Source organism: Mustela erminea, chromosome 1 (assembly GCF_009829155.1).
Source record: "Mustela erminea isolate mMusErm1 chromosome 1, mMusErm1.Pri, whole genome shotgun sequence".
Lineage (NCBI taxonomy): Eukaryota > Metazoa > Chordata > Mammalia > Carnivora > Mustelidae > Mustela > Mustela erminea.
The window spans coordinates 38597267-38621554 of NC_045614.1; the positions used below are offsets into that span (position 1 = coordinate 38597267).

Sequence of the window (24288 nt, forward strand, 5' to 3'; positions counted from 1 at the left end):
CTTAAATGAAGGTTTGAGACCCAACTTCACTTTATTTTAATAAAGAATACTTTTATTTGACTCAACTACAATGAAGATGAAAGATAAATTGTGATTGCTATCCTCTATGTAAATATGTAATACTGAGGAAGACAAAATCTAGTAAGAAAAACTAATTAGACCTTGTTTTGGTGTATTGGGGGGCGAGGGGGAGATCGTTAATATCATGCAGCTGTTTGTGTTGATGTGCAATTGGTCTTACTGAGTTTAGGTTCTTTCTTTTCAAAGGCCTCCATGTAAGAGAAGAGCATATATTTGGGGCTTGCTGCGTTTACCTGAGCAACCGGCCTTAAATGAATGTGTATAAGAGGATGTTCCTGCTTCAGAAGAATTCCAGAAATACAGTAAAAACGGTACTACACACCAACCAGCAACATCTTCCCTAACGCACTGGCATACTTGGTCTGGGTCCTTCAGCTTATTCAAATATGTGTACATATTTAATTTTACCAACTGCATATGCTGTAAGCAGTATTTATGTTTAAGCCTGGCATTTAAAGGAATTTCAATTAACCCTAATATTATATTCTTAGTAGCTAGATGAGAATTAAGGGTTCAAATGTTTTATTAATTATCAGACTAGAGGGCTTCTAGACTGTGGCGTAACTGTTAATGAAAAGAGGGCACTACTTTGCAACTTAATAGCAAAACCTATATTAAAAAAATTTTTTTTTCCTAAGATGGGCTTCTCAAAACAATGCTGGGAAAGCACGCTTACGTGCTCCTCACCGGCAGCTGGTGTTTGGCCGAATGGCAGCAGCTCGGTTCATTTTCAAGTCGTCTTTTGGCTTGAATTACACTCTGAATTACAGACGCATCGGTTTTTATGTTACCCCGGTTTGGACACTTCCAGTGTTGCTTTGAATATACCAATTTAATTTTTACTGGAAGATGATGCCCAAACTCGTCAATCCTTAGGATATATGCAGCATAACAGTATTAAAGACAAATGGCAAGGTTTTTGTTTTTGTTTTCCTTTTATCAAGGTAAGCGATGAAACAAATCTGGAAATCAAGATGGTTTTTCTGGAATATTTAGTTCGTGAAGCTTCACTGTTTTCTATACTGGATGAGGTTATCTAGCATACTTTTGATAGAATATTTTTATAAAATCATTTGTTCTAATCTAAGCATTTATCATTATATGCAAAAAGATTTCTTGATGAGAATATTATAGACGGTGCCTGTTTTTGACATTAGCATTTTATTTGGATGACTAATCTTGCAGATGTGAAATTTTAATGAATTATTCATGAAATTGCTTTCCTCTGAAATTTTAGTTTGCTCTTAATGCTAGTTATTAAACATTTTGTTTTTTTTTTTTCTGTATAAAATTTGATGAAGAGAAATAAGGGTGTTCTTCCTTGGGAGAAAAAGGTAGCCTCTATCTTTTCAGTGTTTTCCAGCTCCCTAAGTGGAGATGTAGCACTTTGAAATCCTGAGGATGAGAGCTTCAGCCCTCTGTGATGATGAAAGCTTTTAGTTAAGATTGATTTTAATTCTGTGTTGGAAGCAGCTGGTGATACACGGAAGGCATATGCCTAACATACAAGATCAGCAGGTCAGAAGAGGGAAAGAAACTTAGGCTGTCGCGACTTTTTACTACCAGTGTGAACAACCAGCATGTTTATTGCATTTGAGAATGCCATCATGTCAGTAATGAGTACTGACTACACAACATTTTTTTTTTTTATTGTCTGTATCCACAGACACGGAATGATGGAATTACAGTTGATGTCAAGGAATGAGTTTCTTTTATGCCTTATCAAAACAAAACGAAACAAAAAATTCTCGTTCCTGGCAGCACATATCCACAAAGCACCGTACGCACAATCCGGACTGGACCCTCTTCCTCGAGGCTTCTGGGTAGCAGGGATCGTGCGAACCAAACTGGGCCCATAAAATGCCTTTAGAATCGTTAAGTCTCATTCTCAGGATAAAAAAGCGAAACTGACATTCAAAAACATCCAAAATATCAAGAGGGGAATCCCGTGAACCAACAGGTACCCCCCCAAAATTCAAAATCCTTATGAGCATGTTCTTTGTACCCTTGGAAACAGAGCTCAGCTGGAATGTGGAAGGAGAGGAAATATTTTTTTTAACTTTTTTTTTTTTAATAATGATAAAATAGCTAGTGATTTACATCCATCAGATTGTGGGTGCAGAATCCCAGGTCTTCTTGACTGGGTCTGACGGAACGCAGGGACTAGTGTCAGAGCCGTCCCAAGGTGGTGAGGCTGGTGGTCACTGGGCACGTACAGTAGCCTTGATGCTTCATCTCGCGGCTGGTTCACTGCAGGCAGCGTCACTCTCTTACAAGGACAGACTCTAGAGACAAGGAGGATGGATTCTCATTCCTGACAGTGCGTTTGCCTGATACAAGGGACTCTCTCCCTAAAATACGCTTTTCTTGGAAAAAAGAAAAAAAAAGTAACAAATTGTCTTTACATCTTGGCACCTTGTAAAGTTTTCCTTTTTTTTTTTTTTTTTTAATACAAAAAGTTCAATAGCTTTGACAACTCCCCATTATTAATCACTACTTCACTGATAAACTTTGAAAGTGTGACCCTGGCATTTCATCATGCAAAATATTTACTGCAGCAGGAGAAAACATTTTTTAAAACAGCATTTTTTTTTTCTCTTTTCAAATGTATGAACTGGTTTAAGATAGCCAGGAAGGCAGTGGTAGAATAAACACAAGGGATAGGAATGTATCAAAAAACAGATTAACACACACGCGCACGCGCGCACACACACACACACACAAATCTGTACAAAATGCTCTGATCAATGAGAACAGAAAAAAACAAAACAAAACAAAACAAAACCTGTCAACTATGTTACAATTTAAAAGCCAAAGGGGAAAAAAAAGGTTAGGGAATTTCTCCCTCCCACATGTCAGGAAATGTCATCCAATATTCTTAAAGCAAGGATAACTAAATAAAATACATGTGCAGCATATTCTGCAATCCCATTACATACAGTAGTTTTTTTCCAAAGCTATTTTTTTTAGTATCATTAATATAAAGCAGTTGCACAAAAAGCAAAGGTGTTTTGACAAAACAGGTGTATGCATTTATTCCTTTTTAGGAACAATATCTAAAAAAAGAACCGCCCTCCGCCCTCCCCCAAAAAAGACAAAGATTCACACAGACACATTGGAATATATGTACAACGTAATAAACCCCATCCTAAAGAAGCGACTGGAACACCCCCCCCCCAAGGGATACAGAATCAGAATTGTAAAAATCATAGTGAAGTTTGCTTGCTGTAAAGCCTGAGAATTTTTTTTTCAGTTGGTTCTTCTGCAGGGCTGTGATACCTGCAAAGATATGTATAATCTAATTTTTCTTTTTTTTTTTCTTTTTGCTACAGTCTTTAGACTAAGCATGCAAGACATACGACTAAGTGCAACTGAGTGAAATGTATTTTTTTTAAATTTTCATCATTCCCTAAAGGTTTGAACTGAGGTATGCGTACTAACAGTTTCTCATGCTGTTATCTTTACTCATGTCTAGCTACACATGCTGAGAATGAACTAATCTACCAGATTTTTATCCTCTTTTGAATACCAAACTAACCAGCAACCACTCAGTTTAGAAGCACAGGGCCCCCTTCCCATGACCCTGTCTGGCTACTGCCTGCACATCATGAAGCTGCCTGGAAAAGTTTAAAAAAAAAAAAAAAAAGAAAGAAAAAAAAAAGAAATCTCGAGTGACCACAGACTGCCCTTTATACAGAAAGCAGAGTGAAGCTTCAAAAGAAACTGGCAAAGAAGTTTTTGTACCAAGCTTATGAGTGGACGGGAGTGTTGCTTTCTTTCTTTCTTTCTTTCTTTTAAATGAAAAATGCTGACCCAAAGCCTAATTAGAAAAAAAAGAAGGAAAAAGGAAAACATTAAAAAAACAAAAACAAAAACAAAAAGAACCCCGGAAGATCAATGCCCAGACAGAGCAAAAGTGATGCAGTGATCCTAGCATGGTCCTTAAAATCAAAGTGGCATACAATCTTTCTGAAAAACAAACAAAAAAATGTATTCTAGAAATGGTACTATGTGATTGAGTTGCATTGTCGAAGCTTTTCTGTTTTCTTTCCATTGTGTCTTGACCGTCTCCCTTACTGGTTACTCCCTAATCTGCAGTGGCATCCATTCATGTTTCTGAGATGGGACTCCCTTCCTTCCCTTGCTCCTGTAATACTTTCAGCAGCCCCGTAACCTCTTGTTATGAGTTTTGGTCTCTGTTGAGGTACAGAACAAGAAAAAAAAAAAAAAAAAGGTAACAACTTTGGTTCCATTACCTACTTGGTCTTCTAAATTTTTTCTATGATGAAGGAGCAGTTCTCTTTCTCAGGTTAGCAATAGCCTAGAACTCATTAATTGCCTCTAAATTCTTTCGCCTCCTTTGATCAACAATAAGAGGATATTTGGCTTCATCAGATAAAGCATAAAACAGAGAACATAATTTACCTTTGTGTAATATCTTTGGTAATTTTAGAAAAAAAAAAAAAGAAGGTACAAAGAATATAAATTAAGCTCCGAAAGGCTCTCAAAGTAAAACAAAACAAAAACTACGGTCCTAGATAAATAAACGAGTGACAGGAAAGTGGGTGCAGAGTGGAGGCGTTGAGGGGTTCTAAGGACTGAGGTTGTACTGACTGAGGACTGTCATGTTCTGTGCGCCATGTTTGTTTCTCCAAATGGCCAGGGGCGCCATGCGCCCCCGACTCCTCGATGTTGTCTGCTGTTAGTTTGGGATGCTGGCTCGGGGTGATAATATTGCGTAACAAACTGAACCGCAGTACCGAATTTCTACGTTTGAAATGAACACTTTCGCATTTGCGGAACTCAGTCCTCATTAACTTCCATAACAAATTCAATCTGAAATCTTATTTGCATTCAAACAGATTAATGCCACCAAGCAGGTCTGGACTGTTGGTTAAATTCAGCGCTGCCACCGCTTTCAGTGGAGTTGCCCAGGGAAGCCAGCTTTTTTGGCCGTTTTGCAAACAAAGCAACCCAAGCAGGTTTCAGCCTCAGCGAGCCTGTGGCCCATGGCAACCTGGTCACCCGAGGGAGAGCCTTCCATGGCCACACCATCTAGTAGGAGATCTGCAGGGTGGGGGTGGGGGGTAGGGGAGTGCTGCCTGGGTTTCCTTGAGCTGGGGAAATGCTGTGGCATTTATTAACTGCAATGGTAGCTGCAAAAAAAAAAAAAAAAAAAAAAGACAATACCAAAAACCAAAACCCAAAAAAACCCGAAACCAAATCCCAAACAACCCCCTTCCCACCTCCAATACTGCTTCGTGGAATGAATCTGCATTGTTCCTAGGGTGTCTCTATTCTTCCTTTTTTTTTTTTTCTGTCATTCATTCTCTTTCTGGCAGGACTTCACGTCTGTGTGAGAGGACCTTCATGTGTAGAGTGCAGCATTTGGGACCTTTTTTTGAAAAAGACCAAAACGGAATGTTTTCTGACTTTGGAGAAAACGTGGTGATGTCTGAAGGAAACTGGAATGAGTGACAGAAAACTACGAACGAGAAATGACATTCAGCTTTTGTATAATAAAAACACCTATTTAACATTCATCACAAGGTACAGAAAACTTGAAGCCTCCAGGAGGCCGTGGGCCCAAATGGAGGCCTGAGGTCAGAACTTAAAATGGTATAGTAGAACAAAAAAAAAAAAAAAAAAAAAAAAAGCAATACATTAAAAAGTTTGGGATAATTACTTTTTAACCCCCTCCCCCCAATACACACACAAAGGCCTTCCCCATCCCAACTGGAAGCAAAACGAGAACAAAAACGAACCAAAAAAAAAAAAAAGGAGTAAAGGCAGTGATAATCAACATGCAGTACTGTGCAAATAGGTCGTCCATTGGAATCCTTAAATTCTGGGCAGAGGCTTGGTCTGCAGCTTAGGTGCACATGCTCAGTTGGGTGTCCTCAGTGTCCAACGTTGGCAGGACTGCAGTTCAAAGTCTGCTGCTAAAAGTGAATCAGTTTAGCAAATTTACAACACTGATGTTGACTGTTAAGAGAGGAAAATCCCAAGTACCAAACAAGTCCATCCAATGCACAGAGTACAAATTCCTTTTTTCAACAAAAAGTAGAAAAATCAAAAATACTCCCAAATGGGATTCTTGATGGCACTAAGAGTTAACACGTTTCAGCGTTGTCAAAATGTAGTGAAAATCCTCCAGACTGTACAACAAATGGAGAACAATTTCACTGCTAACTTTTGACGTGTTTTGTTTTTTTGTTTTGTTTTGTTTTGTTTCCCAATCTTCGTTCTTGGGGTTGGCCCCCGCCCAGAGACGTTCACTCCATGTCCTCATTTACTGGTTCGTCTTCGTAATCTCTGTCGTGGTCAAAATCTGGACTGTGGTTGGCTGTTGTCACTAAGGACAGAGGTCCTTCAGCTTCCTCTGGATCGAGGGGTTCTTCTTTGACATGCACGGGATGCCTGGAAGAAACAAAAACAGGTTCACTCGGAAGCCCCTTCCAACCACGCTAAGTTGGGGGCTTTGGGCAACAGAAGCCACACTCAAGGACTGTACTGTGCCCCAGGACAGGCACTAGCTACGTGTGGATCCTTAAGTGAAAACTAAAAACTCCCATAATTTAAAATGGGAGTTTCTCCTTTGCACTGGGGCAGCCCAGAGATGACACATTTGCATCATGGCAGAAGGTTCCTTTGGGCAGTGCTGCTCTAGAATGATCTCTGGCCAGAAGCAGCCTCTCTTCCGCGGTGGGTGTGCTTACACCACCCTGAGCACTCAAGTCACCCTGGGCTCTGGTTAAATAAAGAGCCGCATGGGACCCCGCAGGTCTGGGTGGGGCCCGAGACTCTGCCTCTCTAGCAAGCTCCCAGGCAATGCCGCTGGTCTGAGGAGGACCACACTTTGAGTACCAGATAACAGGCCCCGCAGTGGCATCCTGTGGAGAGGAATCCGAGTCTTCAAATCATTACTCGAAATAAGAATCTGTAACACAATGGTGGTTTGTGGGGACCACTGAGCGCGGGAGGCTGGGCTAATCATGGCTTGCTGTGTGTTCTGCTTTGCTAGTTAACATGCAGAACCTGTGAAAGAACTCTCCAGAGACCGACCCCAAGCGAGGTTCTATCATTAATCAACTTCAAGCAAACACAGCAAAGAGACACCATGATACATGCTTGAAACTCCAAATTAATGCATATTTTTACAAACTGTCAATAAGGCAAGAAAAGCCCTGCCAGGAAACACAAACGGAGAGGAAAAGGCTCGCCCAACACAACAATATGATAAGAAAGCAGAGCCCCGATCAGAATAATAACGCTGTCAGCTGTAAACAAGGCAAAACAAGAGGGCCGGCTGGTAGCGGCCACCAGGACGCCGCAGCCTGTGACGGGATCTGCCAACTTTCTCATTATGGCCCAGCGTAGGGTTCACCCGAAGGGGACTGCGGGGGATCCCACGAAACCACTCCGATAACAATTGGGAAATGTTGTTCGTAAATCATATTTACAACCGATCCTTTGCAAATACAAATTACTTTCTGTGGCAAGCCTTTTGATATGGAAAAGAACCATTCAAGTTAAAATGGTCCCATCGCTGGGACCGGCTGCAGAAGGGATTTTTTAATTGACATTATCAAGTATTAGTAATAAGAGGTGCTACTGGGATGGATGATTTCCTAAATAATTGATGTATGCAAACCCCAAAGGCCACTTGAACCATTTAAAAACAAACAGGAGTGCTCTGGACTGCCCTTGACGATGTGAACCTTCAGAAAACCAACTGACTCTAAAATTAGCGCAGCATACAGAGTGTCTGGGGGTAGATGTCAGGATAAACAGCTTTTCAAAAATGGTGCCCATCTTCCTAAAAACTAGTTGCAAAATGAAATGTCTCAAAGTTGTAGTCCATTGCATTTTCCTGGTTGTGCTCCGTCCTTTTTCAGCTTTTTTATGGCCCTACTTCTCTGTGTTTCTACAGGGACCAGACCCAGGACTGGCTGCGTACTTTGCAGAGCCCCAGTGAAATGCGAAGATGTGGTTCAAAAATTGGTCAGGATTTTAATATGGAAATGACAGAGTGTGCAAACTTCTTACACTGTGCCTCTGGAGCCAGCCCTGGTAAGATCCCTATATTTTTGGGGGAAGAATTAAGTGTTCTGATGACTACACCTTAAAAAAAAAAATCACCCATAAACATAAATTAAGGTAGGTTTTTGGTGTTTGCCTATCCTCTCCTGGGTGGCATCATATTTTTAAATATCGTGTATATAACAAATCTGATTATTTTGTCAGCTTTTGCAGCTGTAATTCTTATAGGTATACAAGATGCCTTCCATGGCTGCATCAGTCCCTTAATGCTGGGCATTTTGTGATTGTCTTTTTTCCCCCTTCTTTGGCTCTTTGAATAATACAGCAACCACTTTTATCCATTAATCTTCCAATTTCTGTTGATTTACCTCCTCAGGATAAATTTCTAAGAATGAAATTCTGGGAGCAAAGGCTAAAAACATCTTTATGGCTCTTAAGATTTATTATAGTATTAATTTCCAAAGGGGTAATATCAATTTAGACTCAACTTCCCCAGCCCCAAGCGTTATTTTTTAAAAAATACTTTGTTGCTTAGCAGGTATAAAGGTAAGCTCCGGTTACCTTAAATTGTTCTTCCTGGATTACTGACAGTGGTGAACATTTCCTTCTGTCTGAATTTCATATTTTCACTATTGAGCAGTGCTACCTCATAAATTATCCCCAACCCGTCTCCGCTGATCACATCTGGCTAGAAATGTACCTATGTGCTACTTAGCCCTGTACTGAAGCTCAAATGTGGTTTCCCTGATCAACATTTTCCTACTTTCACTTCTTTAAACAATCAGAATTATTCATCTTTTCAGGTTTATAAACCTGCATTTGATGACCTAGGATGATATAAGACTATCATAGGCGGTGGCGGGGCTGAGGTGGGTGGGGGATGGAACAGTAATGGAACATTCTTAATGAAGTTCTTGCTTTATGATTTTTCCACTCTGGCAAGGCAGTGCCTTGGTAGGCGCAAACAAAAACAAACCAGATACGATGCTCACGGTAGAGAAGATTTTGTTTTCCCTGCGAAGTTGCAGCTAACGTTGAGTAAGATTACTTACCATCCCCAAGACCTAGGTTAGGACCCTATCACGCATGCTGGCTCACCCCAGTGCCTAATGCAGAGTGGGTCCCCAACCAATGCTAACTGACGAGATCTGTGTGACAACCTGACAACACAACCGAGTTAGGCATTAAGGCTTCTTAAAACTCCAGAGAAATGAAACCCAGCTTCACGACATTTCTTGATACCAGCAGATCCCCCCTGAGTGTGGCAAATACAGTCACACAGGCCTGCGGTGCTTCAGAGGATAAAAGAGAATGGATTTCCACGCAAGATACATTTCAGGTAAGATGCAAACTATTTAAGATGCGATGTTTCACATACATTCGTGTGTCTCCTGGAAATCAGAACCCCACAACGCGCCACCTTGCACGTCGCCCCCTGCGCCCCCCCCCCCACCGAAATGGTTCTCAATGAATAACTGTGCAGAACCACACATCTCCCTCCTTACATCTGAGTAATTCCTTTGTCTAGCCACTCTGGGAACACGAGAGTTTTTAACTAGAGCTGACTGGTGTTTAAAGGCATTGTGTTCGGAGGGTGTGTGCACAGCGTGTAGTATTTTGCTTTCTAGCTCCGTTAGCTCCTATCAGGATAAAAGTCTAATGCCCTAAAGCCATAATTATGTGGCTACTTTCTAGGGTTTCTGAAGAGAAACAAAATGTGGTAGTGTCGGAGCGGCACAGGAAAGGGTAAGAATGAGCAGCTCTGTTTCAACGTTAGATAGTAGCTGGGCTGCCGTACTAACAAGGTCCTTTAAGCCGTGCCATAAAGTTTACGGCTTGATTTATTCCAATAGACTAGAACAGTTAAGAAACAATTTGCATCATAGCAGGGTAATGCATATTGCACAAGAAGGAAAACTATGTCATTACAGAATTCACTTAATGGAAATACGGGGTCAAAAAGAGTAACAGTCTGTGACACTGAGAGCAGGCACAGGGACTCTGCTGTTGACATATAATTATATTTAGCAAACAGTGTAAAGCAAGGAGATCTGAACAACAGTGTGCATTCTGACATCTTTACGGAGGGTTTCCTTAACACAACCAAAACCAACCCAAACAAAACATAGCCGAAACCTTCCTTTCGTTAACATTTATGCTGACTGCTTGTGAAACCTGCTTTCTGGTAAGACTGGGGTTAATCTGAAGTTGTTAAACAAATTAACTTTGTAGTGGCTTTATCCTGTACAGCAAAATCAGCATCATTCTTAACTCTTGCCTGAGGTTTTTAATCCAAGTATCTTTCTCTTTTCAGGAAAAGAGTGTTTAGTGTTTTGCACACTATTTAGTGTTTTGCAATAAATAGTAGGAACATACATCAGCTAACCCTTGGAGTTCATAAAGAGGACGAGAAATAGTCTCTCTTCCATTCGTTAACTTCAAGAAAGACTTGCTTTAATGAGCGTTTCTGGAAGTAGCTTATATATACCAATTTATGTTTGCTCTGAACGTCCTTAATATCTGAGTAAACATGCCTGTCATGACAGAGATTTAAAAATGAACACGAGGGTGACTACAGTCAAGTCAGAAACACCAGACTGCTTTGGAAAAGATGATATACAGCGGTATCAGTGTCAAAGAGAAACACATTCTTAAAATGCTGTGTAGTAAATGCTAAGAGACTGTTCACATAAATTAAAAATGATTATTTCCATCTTTTAAGATCCTTTTCAGAACACTTTGGGCATGAAATTCAAATGCTAAGTAACCACATTTCAGACTCCTTCCAGTGCCACCCATTATCCTAGCCGACAGCAATTTTCTTTTCCTCGTCCTTCGATGCCTAGTCATTCTGGTCCTCGTGGCCACAGGTCACGGTTTCCATTTCTATCACTTAAATAAGGTGCTGGCCAGGTAAATCAGAAGGAGCGTGTAGACAGGTGGCCTGTGGTAGGAGCTGCCAGTGTTACGAACATTGGATTGGTTTCTTCGTTTCAAGTGGGCAACGGTGGAGCTGACACTTACTCGAAGGGAGAGACCGTCCCTCTAGAGCATCCCCCACAAATCCGATCATTTGGGAGAATGTGGCTTCTTTTCTCTTTTAAACTTTCCCTGGCAGGGAAGGAGCTGTCCCAGTCACGGCTCTTCCGCCGTCACGCACCCACTCCCCATGGCGGAGGGGGTGTCACGGCCTCTCCTGTGGTTGGCCCTGTCCTCCTGCCATTCACATTCAGCAGGGACAACCATCGCCCTCACTTCATTCACTTATATGGTGCTCATTATACTGCCGTCTGCTGCTATAATGCTCCTATTAATTTTCCTTTTGATATTTTAAGAGCAATCTATAAATCACGCCGCCTTTCATTTGTGCCATCATGAATGCCTGGGCAGAACACTTCAGCGCTGTGTTTGTGCTTCAGACTATCAGACAACCGAATAAACAAGTGTTCTTTTCCCCCTGCTAGGTTCGCCGTGCCTGCAAGTCGAACAAACTGACAGAGACGCATACCGATTTCAGGCGGAAAAGGTAATGTGGCTTCAATAATGGCCTGAGATGCCCAGCAGAGGGAAAAAAAAAAGAAAAAAAAAAAGCAAATGAGTCACCCGTTTTATTGCTGTGTGCACTTGTAGGGCCGCATGAAGCCGACTGCTTTTATGGGAACGTTAGTAAATGGTCCTTTTATGTGCTAACCGAGCTAAACACTTCCAGAAGCACCAACTTTCACCCAGGTTCTAGGAAAGCAGAAATTACAGAAAAGGGATCCAAAGCAGCTTGAGAAGGGCTTGTGTGCACATCGAACCGGGAGCCCGGGACCTGAACGCGGAGACCTTCTGGGTGGACAGTACTCACACGGCTTGCAGAGGGGATCTGCCTGGACTGCTGTCGCTCTCGTTGCTGTTGGTATGTTCCATTGCCCCGTTCAGCTCTTCCCGTATTGCGCTGGCTAAGTTGCCCAGAGTGGGATTTCCCATGGAAGCGGTAGTGTATAGAGGTATACTATTCTCAGCCATCGAAGCCTGCTAGCAACCAAGAGAAAATAGATGAGGACACAGAGTAAGCACAGACAGCGAAGCCGTTCATGACGGGTGTAGTCAACGATCTTCCGTTTAGGTTCATAGTAGGGCTGGCCAATAGAAGTTGCTAATAGGGAGAGGAGTTTGCTTTCAAAGGCAGACTTGTGACCCATGTCCCACGCTTGGTTTCCAAGAGCTAGCTGGGACCAAAGGGGTGGTGGGGAGGGAGGACTCAATTTAGCACTGCTGGGTAGAGTCACGTGGTTCAGACAGGGCTATCGAAAATGAGCTTTCTGTCTGATGCCTTCTTTCAAGATGGACTGAATATTTCCAGATCACAGGGAAATATAATGGCATTTTCATTTCTTTATCCACTTTGATGACTCCAGTATTGGATATTAAAGATTTGATCCAATTATTCTGGCCTCAGAGCTCAAACTTATGAGAACTTCCATAAACATTTACCTCTTATATCCTACAGAAAAGGAAGAGATTATAGAATTGGAGTCCATTTTTATCTCTCTCCTTCATTTCGGTTTTAATGATTTCTGAATCTGTTTAGTGTAGTCTGTGTGGTGTTACCCCACAGTTATCTCAATCTTTCAGGCTCAGACCGGTCAACCTGGAATTTTAGGACTGATGGAAAAAAATAACTGTCAATCTATATGACTGTCAGCCCCAAAGTATAGAAATGGAAAAAATAGGAAATCCTGAAGTCAGTGGTCGGATACTGTTGGCTTCCCCTCCTCCTGGGTTTGAATAAAATGACCACCCAGTCTCGAATGCAGACAGTTGTTAAATACAACCCTGAACTAATTTCATTTGGGTAGTGATTATAACCCAGAAACTTTTCATGTTAAAGAGGACAGACTTTTAAAAACTGGCAGTGTAGTTAGATCAAGGTTTATCAAAACTGTCCTCCTGCAGACTACAGTATGCCTGGTTTTCCATCCTAATGAGGAGAAAGTACAGTTACAAGACAATCTGGCATGGTGACTTCAATTGGCCAGTCACACAAGAGTCCAAAGTATTCTAGAAATTCTGGCTCTAGAGAGGAAGAGCCAACAGTGAAGACAGAACTGTGTAAAGCTGGGCTGCAGGGAACGTGCCCATTATGAGAGCTGCAGCCTCGCTCTTTGTACAGATTCCAAAGCCAGGGATGCCTTGTTAGATACAAGCCCCCGTGATGGGTCTTCACTTAACACACCATTGGCCAATGGACTATTTCAAAGCCAGGCTCCATGCAAGTCCACAGCTTTCCCTTCCCTCCACTTCTGGATTTACATAACTGCCTGCTTTTTAAAAAGTGGGGAAAAAAAAATCCTGTTTTTATTTCCAAATGTGGTGAACTCATTTTGACGAACAGCAAATCTGAACATTCCCTCGCTCTCCTACAGTTTGTTAAATAATTTGCATCAAGTACTTTTTTCAACAGATCTCTTATAATTGCAATAAAGCATTTTCCTTTTTTTTGGCAGAGCAAAAAGCAAGAACGGTTGCCAGATTATTTTTTAATCTCTCCCCCCCAAACTGCAGCTGGATAAGCATCTTAACAGCCTTCATTTGAGACAACTCAGTGGTCATATCTCTCCCAGTCATGAAAGTTCTGCTCTAATGCTCAACATTTCACCATGACACAGTCAGAACGTGGCCTAAGTGGGGCTATCTTTACAGCCTGGTAATTTTTTTTTTTTTTTAGCAGCTTCTCTAGTCAAAAATGGAGGGGTAACGACAAAACTGAAGTGTTTGTTAGAAGGTGTTCTTTGGTATAACATGGTCACCCTTACAGACAGAGCAGCCTTCTTAAGATGACATGTTCTCCTTGGCTCTCCAAGCGTTCTAGGTGAAGGTCATTAAAACATGGGCTGAGGCCCCACAGCCACAGTGGTGAAAGTCCTCCAAAAGGCAAGCACTTCTACTGATCCCTCGGTGGTGAGATCAGAAAGATATCAATGGAGAGAACCAGCCTTGTCCCTTTAAGAAAATGACCAAGTGGAAGGACAGTGTCTGCCAGGCTGAAGAGCCTTTTTGCTGCGTGAGGGATCAAAGCAACCCACCCAATGCTAGAAACAGTAACAAAGTCGTTCTTTTGTGTAGTTGATGTCTACAGAGGAGCAGGTGGGGTATGATGTTTATAACGGACTTAATTATATAAATGGTCCTGTGTACAGTGTGTGGTTTCCTCTCAAACTGGCACTTTTTTTTTTTTTTTTTTTTTTTTGGGCACAACAAAAAAAACCTTAAAAAACAAAAACCGAAACCTAAAACTGAGGTGCCTCAGTAATGGTACAGAAGTCCGTAAGTTCCATAATGGAACATGAACCATGCTAAGATCCTCGGGGGAAAGGCAGTCTATAAATAAGAAGCTTTATGGTTACCCTTAGTTACTTCACTTTTTCAGAGCATAATGCAATCTGTCTCACGTCCAATGTTTTATTTCTGTAGTGGATTCTGCTGTCCTATTTTATATATTGTATATCATGCATTATGTTGCTCTAGTAATCTTTTTAAGATGTTGTTCCACTATTATTTTTACTTGTCTTGAGAAATGGAAATGGGCAATAATGGGAAGGAAAGCCTGCTGGTAGAATCCTGATTTAATTTGCACAGCAGAAAGTTACATGAGACTGTCTACTGCCCGTGGATCCAAACTCCTCGACAAGAGGAAGAAGATCCATGTCTCCCGTCATGAATTTGTATCGGTTTATTCACCTCACCTCATTACGCACATAAAGTGTTCTTGGAAAGCTACGGGATCGTTTTGGGCTCCCCCTGAAAAGGAGAAAGGGGAGGGAGGATGCCAGAAACAAATGTTTTCGAGAAGAAGCACGAACAGTTTTGTCATGATAAGGCATACTAATTTAAATTAGTCACATAGTTAAGAGAATCCAAAGGATCACTGCTTTTTTTCTTGCCTTTCCGCCTCATGAATGTAAAATGTGCTTGTAATCTTAATACTCTTCCAGATAGAGCAGCTTTAAATTCACACTTCACAAGACTCCAGGGAAAATAAGTTACTAATGAATGGTATTTACAGTGGCAGCATCTAAGCGTACTCTCATTTGCTTTTCTAAAGTTACTGTGTAAACTACAAGTAATTAACAGAAACTCAGAAAGTAGTTCCTCCTATTAAAGTTGGTACCAGCTAAAAATAAATAAATATAATTACTGAAAAGCTAAGTTTCGTGCGTATGCCTCAGCATGGAAACCGTGTTAAAGGTGTATCATCTATTGTTGGGAGCCATGAGGCTGCGCGGAGCTGGGGAACTGACTGTGCAGGGTGCAGGGCAGGTGCTTGATAAATATCTGTTCTAGGAGTAGTGAGAGCCCCGTGCCCATCCGGATCTCCCCCCTCTTCACACACTCTGTTCCCATAATGTCAAGTCTCTTAACTATTTGTCATTCTCTTCCCTGACCCCTTCAGGAGCCTTTTTAAGACGACCTTGTTTCTGTGTCAATGTTTCTGTTTGCGTGTTAGTGCCCTTTCGAGGGGCACAAGGCGTTGGACTAAGTATGGGCGATAGAGCCCCCAGCAGGAACTCCTGCTGTGAAGGTCCAGGATGGCCTTGGAGTACATACGCCCCATCTATGTACAGAGTATGTCTTTTTCAAGGTAGCAAAATTCTCTTGGCCTGTCTTCTAGATCATTCTAGGCAGGGGCAAACGCAAACTGGACCACTGAGAGATGGGACAACTGAAAGGCTCGGCTGCCTGGGGAACTTGCATCTGGGTGGCAAACTCCCTCCTGCTCAGAACCAGTGTCTTCATCCCCTTGTAATGCTGGTTATGTAACGAGTGCTTGGTTCGTCAGTGGGAAACAAACATTCTGTACGCTTCTTATGCAATCTTGAGCAATCTGCTGGAAACCTAAAGAGTGTTCTTCAACACCTCTCTGGTTTAAACAAAAACAGTTTACTTTTACCAAGGGAACCAAACCTGGATCTCTCCTAGCTCCACCTTACCCTCCCCCCAACTCCCCAGCACTGGACTGAAGATGCTAAAACAGACTTTAGAAGAAGTAAAAAGCCCTGCTTTCTCTTTAAACCCGTGAACAATAGAAGGTCATGTGATACAGTGGCCTATCATCCAGCACATTAATAGCTGTGCTAGAGTAATTACACTTGTGGTATTTTTGCCTCAAGTGAAATTCTGAAATAAGAGGATGGAAATTATGATACTGCTGATAAATATTAATAAGTGAACTTTTAATTTTTTTGCCACAATATTCAAAATGCTAAGCATCCCGCTAATGCTGAAGCAGCCCGATGTGTTTGCCTCCAGGGAGTACGATGCTTTGTGCACTTAAGAAAAAAGTTTAACGGAATTAAAATTTAATATCTAATTAGAGCGAGGCTAATATATTTTGAAATGAGTGGGGGAGACATGTGCCTCCGCTGCATGTTCGGGACGACCATTAATCTTACCTGTAAAGCTGCATTGAGGGGCGTGCAATAGGCGTGGCTGGTCTGCATGTTTTTAATAAGGGAAGGGTTACTGCGTAAGAGAAAGATAAAAACTCAAAGTTAAACGCCATCAGCCCCCGAGTTCTGAGCTAAGTTTTATCTTAAAGCTTGCTGGTATCCCTTCCCAATCAGAAATCCACCCGCCCCTCCCCCCACCCCCGTTAACAAAACCAAAGGAAATTTAGGTTTTCTACACAGCCCCTGGCTTTACGGGGCTGGTCTGTGCGAACACCCCTGGGGTAGGACTTTGCTCTTCAAGGAAACTGGGTATAAAATCCGGGCTTCAGTTAGACCAGCCCTGGGCACTCCCTCCACTGCTGCATTTTTTTCCCCCTTCATAAAATCTTGACCTCTCTGCAAATTTTTAGTAGCTGCCATGAGTCCAATAGGAAGGCAGAATCTCTGGTGGGGGTTGGGGGGCGGTGGCTAGGGGTGAGCTGGTAACAGGGATTCCTGGGAGTTAGCTAGAGAATCGTCTCCATGATATTAACTCCAGAATCACCGTGGGAGGTAAAGGCAGGAGGCGCTTAGAGAAGACCCCTCCCCCTGGTCCACCAAGGCACATTTAGCGCTAAAAGGAGATGGGGAGAAGGGAGTGACAGGGAAGGGTAGTTCCCAAGTAAGGTGGGGAGGCTGGGCTGAGATCTTTCTTGCACAGCTCAATCTGGGACGTTGTACGAATACTGGATGCTATGTCCATGAGCTAATGCAAGGAAGACAAGACAGCATTCGGAAAACGTCGGGGCATGGAGAGGCTTCCAGGAGGAAGTCACCCCGATTGATCCCTGACTGGCCCTCAAAGGGAGTCTGTATGCTGTTACGGGTTTCTCTCATCATTCATTTCCTCTCACTTATGTTATTATTATAACTGAGTGGGCAAATACCAAGACATGTACCCCGTTAAATACACATGTTAAGTCTCCATTAAAAGCTGCCTTTTTACTTGGAGGAATGACTTCCAAGCCAAGGTATTTACTCTTAAAGGGTCCCCGTAAGCTGCTGAATCAAAATACAACCAATATGTGCATTAAAGACGTCAAAAAAGCATTATTCAAGGCACTGGCGTTCCAAAGAGAAACAAGAGAAGTACATGTACGAATCACACAATTTAGCTCCATTGCAGAAAGCCGTGGCACTGCTACTTGGTGAAATGCAAAACTACATGGGATGAGTCAACCATGCAAAGCCAAAGCAACAGCAGAAAAAACAAAACAAAAGCAAGTAAAGGCTCTTACTGTGTGACAAGCTCGTCAAAGTTTTCATCGGGGCAGTATTTGCGAGGACGGCCTCGTTGAATATGGCGGCCACGTTTAAACTCTTCATCATCAACTGTCCAAAAGGACCCAAACTCATCCTCTACTCTGATAAAGCACTTATGCAGTGAGAGGTTGGTGCGAATGGCACCCTGGGATAGGAGCAGCAGCAAAGGAGATGGAGTGGCAACAAAAGGAGACGGGGTTGGGGGGGCAGAACAGACATCCAATACAGGGAACAGGAAAAAGAAAATAAAATGCAATAAGCATAAGCAAATGGTTTGTGAGGGTTAATATGCATTGCCACCTAAAAGCTACTAGCGTGGGATGCAACAAAGACCGGCAAGCAGGGCAGGGGACTGGTGGGTATACAAAACAGGAGGGATGAAATGCTTTTTTGCTTCCCTTAACTGAGACAACGTGAAACCGGTTCGTCGGTCTAACACCGTCTAGCAGCCAAAAGCCTCTACTTGACACTTGTTAGCACAATCCAAGCTAGGCTAAGAAGTTCAAACATGGTGGACGTACCCACTGATCTTTTGTGGCCTTCGTTTTTGGAATTCTACTTCATCCACTGTCCATACTGCCCCTTTAACGTTTTCTACTCGCACAAAACACTTGTGAAGACTAAGATTATGACGCACTGCATTCTGCAGCAAGTATAAAAGAGAGAACATTTACATTTTCTATAAGAAAAGACTCCAAAAACAGCAGTACATTCAGCCTCACAGTCCACATTTGTCAAACCATTCCCAAGAGCTGTAGCTAACCACCCCCGTGGATGACCTTCTTGAGGTTAAGGATGCCTTTTCCAAATGTAAAAATTAAAAAAAAACAAAAAACAAAAAACAACAACAACACAGAAGTATCAATTAGTTATATTCTGGCATTTTCATCTACTCTCTGGTAGGAGCTAACTAGAAGAAATGGTTAACAGAAGCCCCAAATAGGGTTCACAGTAAAAATCTGAAAATCGTGTTAATATGACTTCAAAATACACATGCAGAGTGTAAAACTGTCCCCGTTAAGCCCACTGATCTCCCATAGAAAAGGGTATTTTAAAAAATCATGCAAGATGATAATATTGTTAAACGCATTTTGCTCTTATTCTTTTTTCAAAAGTTTTGGCTTTAACACCTTCTACAGGTCTTGTCAGGTTTATCTAAATTGGATTTTACCATTGAAAGCATCACCTCCTGCAGCTGATAGGAGGAGGGAATGAAATGATCCCCAGGACATCAGTATCCATCATCAAGCTATGTCTTACCTTCCCGAATGTATAAAACCTTGGCCCTTACTATGGGCAATTACCTTAACTAACAAAAAATGCCAAAGAAACTCTTGAGTAGAACTCCTAATGGCAAAAAGAGGATAGTTCTGCAGCTCAGAGTTCCTAAAGACATGTTTCTGTCCCTGGTCCCCATGTCTCTTTCTTATGGTTAAAGGTCATTTCCAAGATCATTCTTAAATGGAGACCCTTGATACCCACAGCCCACCGAAGGTGGGTAAAGAAAAGCTTTTAACATCTCCTCTTTGCTTTGATTTTCAGGTAAATCCACAACCATGCTAGGGCCTGGAACAAACATGGCCTCGTCTCTTTAGCCTCCTTGGTTGAACTGAACTGATCTAGACTCCAAATTAGACATGAGCACACTACAAAAAGACCCATGACTTTCTTCTTACAGGGCATAAGCGGGTGACTGCTGGGGCATGAGGAGTGGATGCAGACATCCCATCTCCCAGGCCATGTAGCACATCCTCCACTCCACTCCATTCCAATGATGCTGCCATCGCTCAAACGTGCCGCACGGCACCCCCTTGGGCTGCCCACAGGTATTTCCGTTCTCAAGATCCTGAGACCTGTTTCCACTTTTACGTAATTACCACTGGTGACTCTGACGGAGAAGTCAGACGAGATAGTGCTGGTTTTTCTTTTACGATATGGGATATTTAGAAGATAACGAAACACGTTTTATGACATAGCCAAGTTATCAACCACTCGCAAGGAGAATCCACAGGATAAATTCTCAGAGTTTTTGAGCAATGTCAGCATAACTGGGGTAGGCTGAAAACGTCCAGGGGACTGTGAAAGGACACCCCTGATTCAAAGAGGTTGGACAGGATTGCATGAAAACAAAAGAAAAAAATCTTTGAAAACATTTGCCGTGTTGTATATATACTTGGTAGGACAAATTTTTTCATGTGTAAGGTGGTAGTCTGCTCTTGGAATAAGCATTTTCTTTCTCATGCGGTACCGACACCGACTATATATATAGGGATGCAAACGGTCTCCTCTTACCTCCTAGGATGATACTAAGGAGGTTAAAACAAGTAAGTCCAAATTATCTTTTAAAAAAATACTGACAGATCATGTATATGTACGGAAGACATAATGGGGAAAGATATCAACATTTCCCCTCCACCCTATCACTCTCTAATATTTGAGAATAAGCATCGTCGAAACATTTAGAACTGCAGATCTACGGAAACCATGTCTGCCAGAAGGACTGCTATAGATCTGTCTGAAGAACAGAGCCATGTGAGTAAAGATAGAAAGTCAAACTGAAGTTTTATTTTCCAAGACTGTACATCTAAGCAAAAGCATCCAGAAAACAAGAGTTGCCCAAAAATGTGAGTAAGCCCTTTTCAGCCGTAACTTAAACTGGGCACTTCACCTTTTGTTTAGGATAACAATACCAACAAGGACCCGGAAAGAAAATTATACGTATTTGAGTCATTTGGTACTTGATCTAGGATTGTTTATATTGATGGCACTTTTTCCTGCAGTTTGCAAAAATGAAAAAGTTAAAGCTGTAGATCTGAGCTTAAATATCATATTCACAGCCAGTAATTATTTTTAAATTTGATCACTTGCTATTTATAAAAGGCAATTTGAAGAAAATGTCTGCTTCATGCTTATACTTCCTACATTTTGAAAAGCATTCATAGCTAAAGATACTTTGCATTTTATCTCCTAAGGGAGGCTGAGGAAAAGCGGGTAAGGTTTTGAACATAGGTTCCCTTCAGCACCCATGTGTCTTAATGGAAATAAAAAAGCATACTTTGAGCCATAAAAGATATTCATGGCTGTGTGAGGTTGATAAATTAATTCTATGGTTATATTCATTTTCTTTTAAAATGCTAATTTCGTAAGAACATAAAAGAGGCAATGTGTTTTCTGTTTTTGTTTTTCTCTTATCTAAAATTTAAAAAGTAGCAAAGAAAATTTCCATTGCATCGTATAATAAATCCCTATCATATTTATAATACTGACATGTAAAAATACCCTAAGATATTTGCATTTTACATGTTGTGGAATTTGGGGATTTTAAGAATTCTAGGTAGTAAAAAGGCAAAAAAAAAAAAAAAAAAAAAATCCAAAACCAGACTGAACCTGCCCTCTTCTATAGCAATAATATTTAAACCAAAAAATTAAAAGCAGTAAAATCCAAAAATTTGTGAGGGCTTCATTTAATACAATGGAAGAAATACTAAAGGAATCTATGAACCCACTGCTGAACTGGAAAAGAGGGAGGTCACGTAACCCTCAAGCCTTGTTAGGGCATCCCACGCGGAGCTGAGGGATTTGGTCCATTTTATAGCAAACGGCATTACAGTGAAGTTGGATCATTTCCTTTTCCAGATTCTCTATGAATCTCTGGCAGATAGTGTGATATAAAAAAAAAAACAAAAGCAACCCCCCTCAAAAACAAAACAAAACAAAACAAAAACCCAAAACGAAAACCAAAAACTTAATAATATATTGTGCTCCCCTGTGATAATTTCTATATACAGAGCTAGTCATGAGACCACACCGCTTTCTTTACTAATTATGGTAAGGAGCATTTTTTTTTTCCTTTTTTTAAATCCAACCAGTGAAGGTTATGTCAAGTTTGTCTGATCATTTCCCCTGGTTAAGAAAATGTCAGCTGTGCATCTCAGCAAATACTGGTGGTAGCTAATGATGAACCACCGTGAGATTTGTGTAACTAAGAGGACAACCTGAGCATTGGGGCGACAGTGTCATTCGTTCCTTTTCCCTACATATTCCAACCAGACAGAAATTACTTTATTGGCTGGTTCAGCCAAAATCTGATGCCAGTGCAATGGTAGTCTTCTATCCCAGCATTCTAACCCCAACAGTACTCTTTTCTCAATAAAATACTCCCATAAACTTGACTCTTTGAGAGTATCGAAATAGTACCCCTGTAACTTACAACACCTGCATTTTATCAACAACAAACTCTTTTACAAAATGGCAAGACCTGAGCCTAAACAGGCCCGGGAGGAAGCTTACCTTCCACGTGGCAGCATTGCGTCGAAAGTAAGCAAACATTCGTGTGAACCAGTTATAGATTTCATTTAGTGTTAGCTGCTTTTCTGGAGATTCGAGAATGGCCTGTGAAGCAAAAGTAACAAAATGAAGATAATTTATGACCAAATCAGCAGAATCGTCATTATACAGTTTCTTGAAAATATAAAATAACCATGATTCAGAGCTAAAGCCCAAGAAAGGTTTCACGAAATGATCTAAGATTAATGGTTGTATTTAACAGTTCAATAGCAAAATTCAAAACGGAATTATCTAATTGTTTTGAGTTTTTATTTCTGTTTCCGTACAGAAATATTAATTTATTAGTCATTCATAAAGCAGAATCAAAGAGAAATGCAAAACATTTCACTAGCTGATTAAAGCTCAGTAATTATTTAGAGCTCAGATTAATTCTAGGGATCAGAGATTACTGTAGCTTGTGATAATTGACTTGCCATCTTTAAACAGGCTCATTTTCACTGTTGTGTGAAATGAATTTCCTAATAATCACATCGTATTGTAATACTTAATCAAAAGCAATTATGTTATATATTGCAGTTTTAAAAAACCTTATAGAAAAGGTTTTAGCATGCTTGCATACTAAACGGTTCTAAATCTACTTCATCAATATACTATATCCATGTACATGTAGACATTTGATGGAATTTCCCATACTGCGTTATTTACTCACCTGCCTAATTAAAGATGCATATGTAAATGGTGGTCTAACTTCTGCGTTCTTATAAAATTCTTGGTTCTGCGCAATATCTGCTAAAATAAGAATCATTGTCCTATTAATTATCACTTTTTAAAAAGAGGCTGGTCTACAAGAATTGCGTATTGCAGTTCTACATGAGGCAAACAGGAAGTAGCTACCTGAAGAAATGGGCACGTTGTATTTGTCCGAGTACCGCCGGCGGATGGGTCCCACCGTATGCATGCTGGTGGTGGTGATGACGGAGGGGCCTTGGGTGACGGGAGTGATGGGGGCGGTTGGGGTCGTCGGAGTATGAGGTAAGCTCTGTGGAGAAGCCTCAGATGCAGACTTGGAGAGTGTGACACTTGATACCAGATTCAGCTGTGAGGAAGAGAAGAGTTCTTAGAAGAGCTTCAGAAAAGCAGGGAGCAAGCAGGCATCTGAAATCCAGCCGGAGCACGGCAGGGGATGCCCGGCTAGCTTTACTTCTCTAAGTAGATGCTTCTAATCACCTGAAACGGGAGGCGAGTTCCCACGTAGAAACAGTTCGCATAGTTGGTTAGTTTAAAAATCTCTCTGGCCATGTTCTCCTGACCCGTTGGTGACACAGGTGTTTTCCAAAGACGGTGAAAAATGAGTGTGTGCACAAAGGGGTGACCTAGCCCAGTGAAGTTTGACAAGCTCTGGGTCAAAACATTCCTTGAGTCATGACTTTGAACCCTCTTGAGCAGCCTACTGTGCTTGGCAAACCTCCCGGAGGGGGTGGAGCCCTCACAGCGCCAGGGAACACCAACATTCTAGAAGCTACCAGTTGGGATACACTGGTCTAGACCTGAGCGCTCCAGCAGCACTTTCTGCAACGTGCTAGCACCAGTGCAGAGCTGTTTTTACTTTTTATCAAAATTAAACTCTTGTTTAAAGAGCCACACGTAGCCAGTGGCTACCACTCTGGACAGCACAGGGATAAGCTACTTAACTCCACGATTAAACTGCAGCGATTGGAAACACCACAAGGATGTCTGGCCCTTGGCTCCCATTTAAAAAGACTGCCACTGGGGCACCTGAGCTGCTCAGTCGGTTGACGGTCCAACTCTTGATTTCAGCTCAGGTCATGTTCTCACGATCATGGGATCGAGCCCCGCGTTGGGGGTCTGCGCTCAGCATGGAGTCCACTAGAGATTCTCTCTCCCTCTGTCCTCCACCCTTGCTCACTCTCTCTCAAATAAATAAATAAATCTTAAAAAAAAAGAAAGAAAGAAAGAAAGAAAGAGTGGCATTAATCCAGTAAGACATCATTTAGTTCTATCAGTTGGCAAAGACTAATCTTTGAAAGCTTTATGTGTAGTCTTCATTCAACTCTATCCAATAGAGGACTGGAATCTATTTTTAAAAAATGACATATGAAACATCGGGAACTGTACAAAA

General features: G+C 41.5%; 1 protein-coding gene across 19 annotated transcripts in view; it reads right to left on the reverse strand.

The window, feature by feature from the left end:
- Positions 1-1631: 1631 nt before the first annotated feature.
- FOXP1 (forkhead box P1) overlaps positions 1632-24288 on the reverse strand; it is a 579941-nt gene continuing 557284 nt past the window's right edge. For 11 of the 19 annotated variants that reach the window (XM_032359520.1, XM_032359540.1, XM_032359557.1 and 8 more), the window contains 7 exons: positions 23043-23244; positions 22858-22937; positions 22152-22253; positions 18383-18504; positions 16563-16632; positions 11975-12144; positions 1632-6501 (listed from right to left, as the gene is read on the reverse strand). In XM_032359520.1, coding sequence (XP_032215411.1) covers positions 6357-6501; positions 11975-12144; positions 16563-16632; positions 18383-18504; positions 22152-22253; positions 22858-22937; positions 23043-23244 — 891 coding nt within the window. In that variant the 3' untranslated portion in view covers positions 1632-6356. The remainder of the gene's footprint in view (positions 6502-11974; positions 12145-16562; positions 16633-18382; positions 18505-22151; positions 22254-22857; positions 22938-23042; positions 23245-24288) is intronic. The other 8 variants (XM_032359607.1, XM_032359600.1, XM_032359510.1 and 5 more) reach the window with 4 other exon arrangements.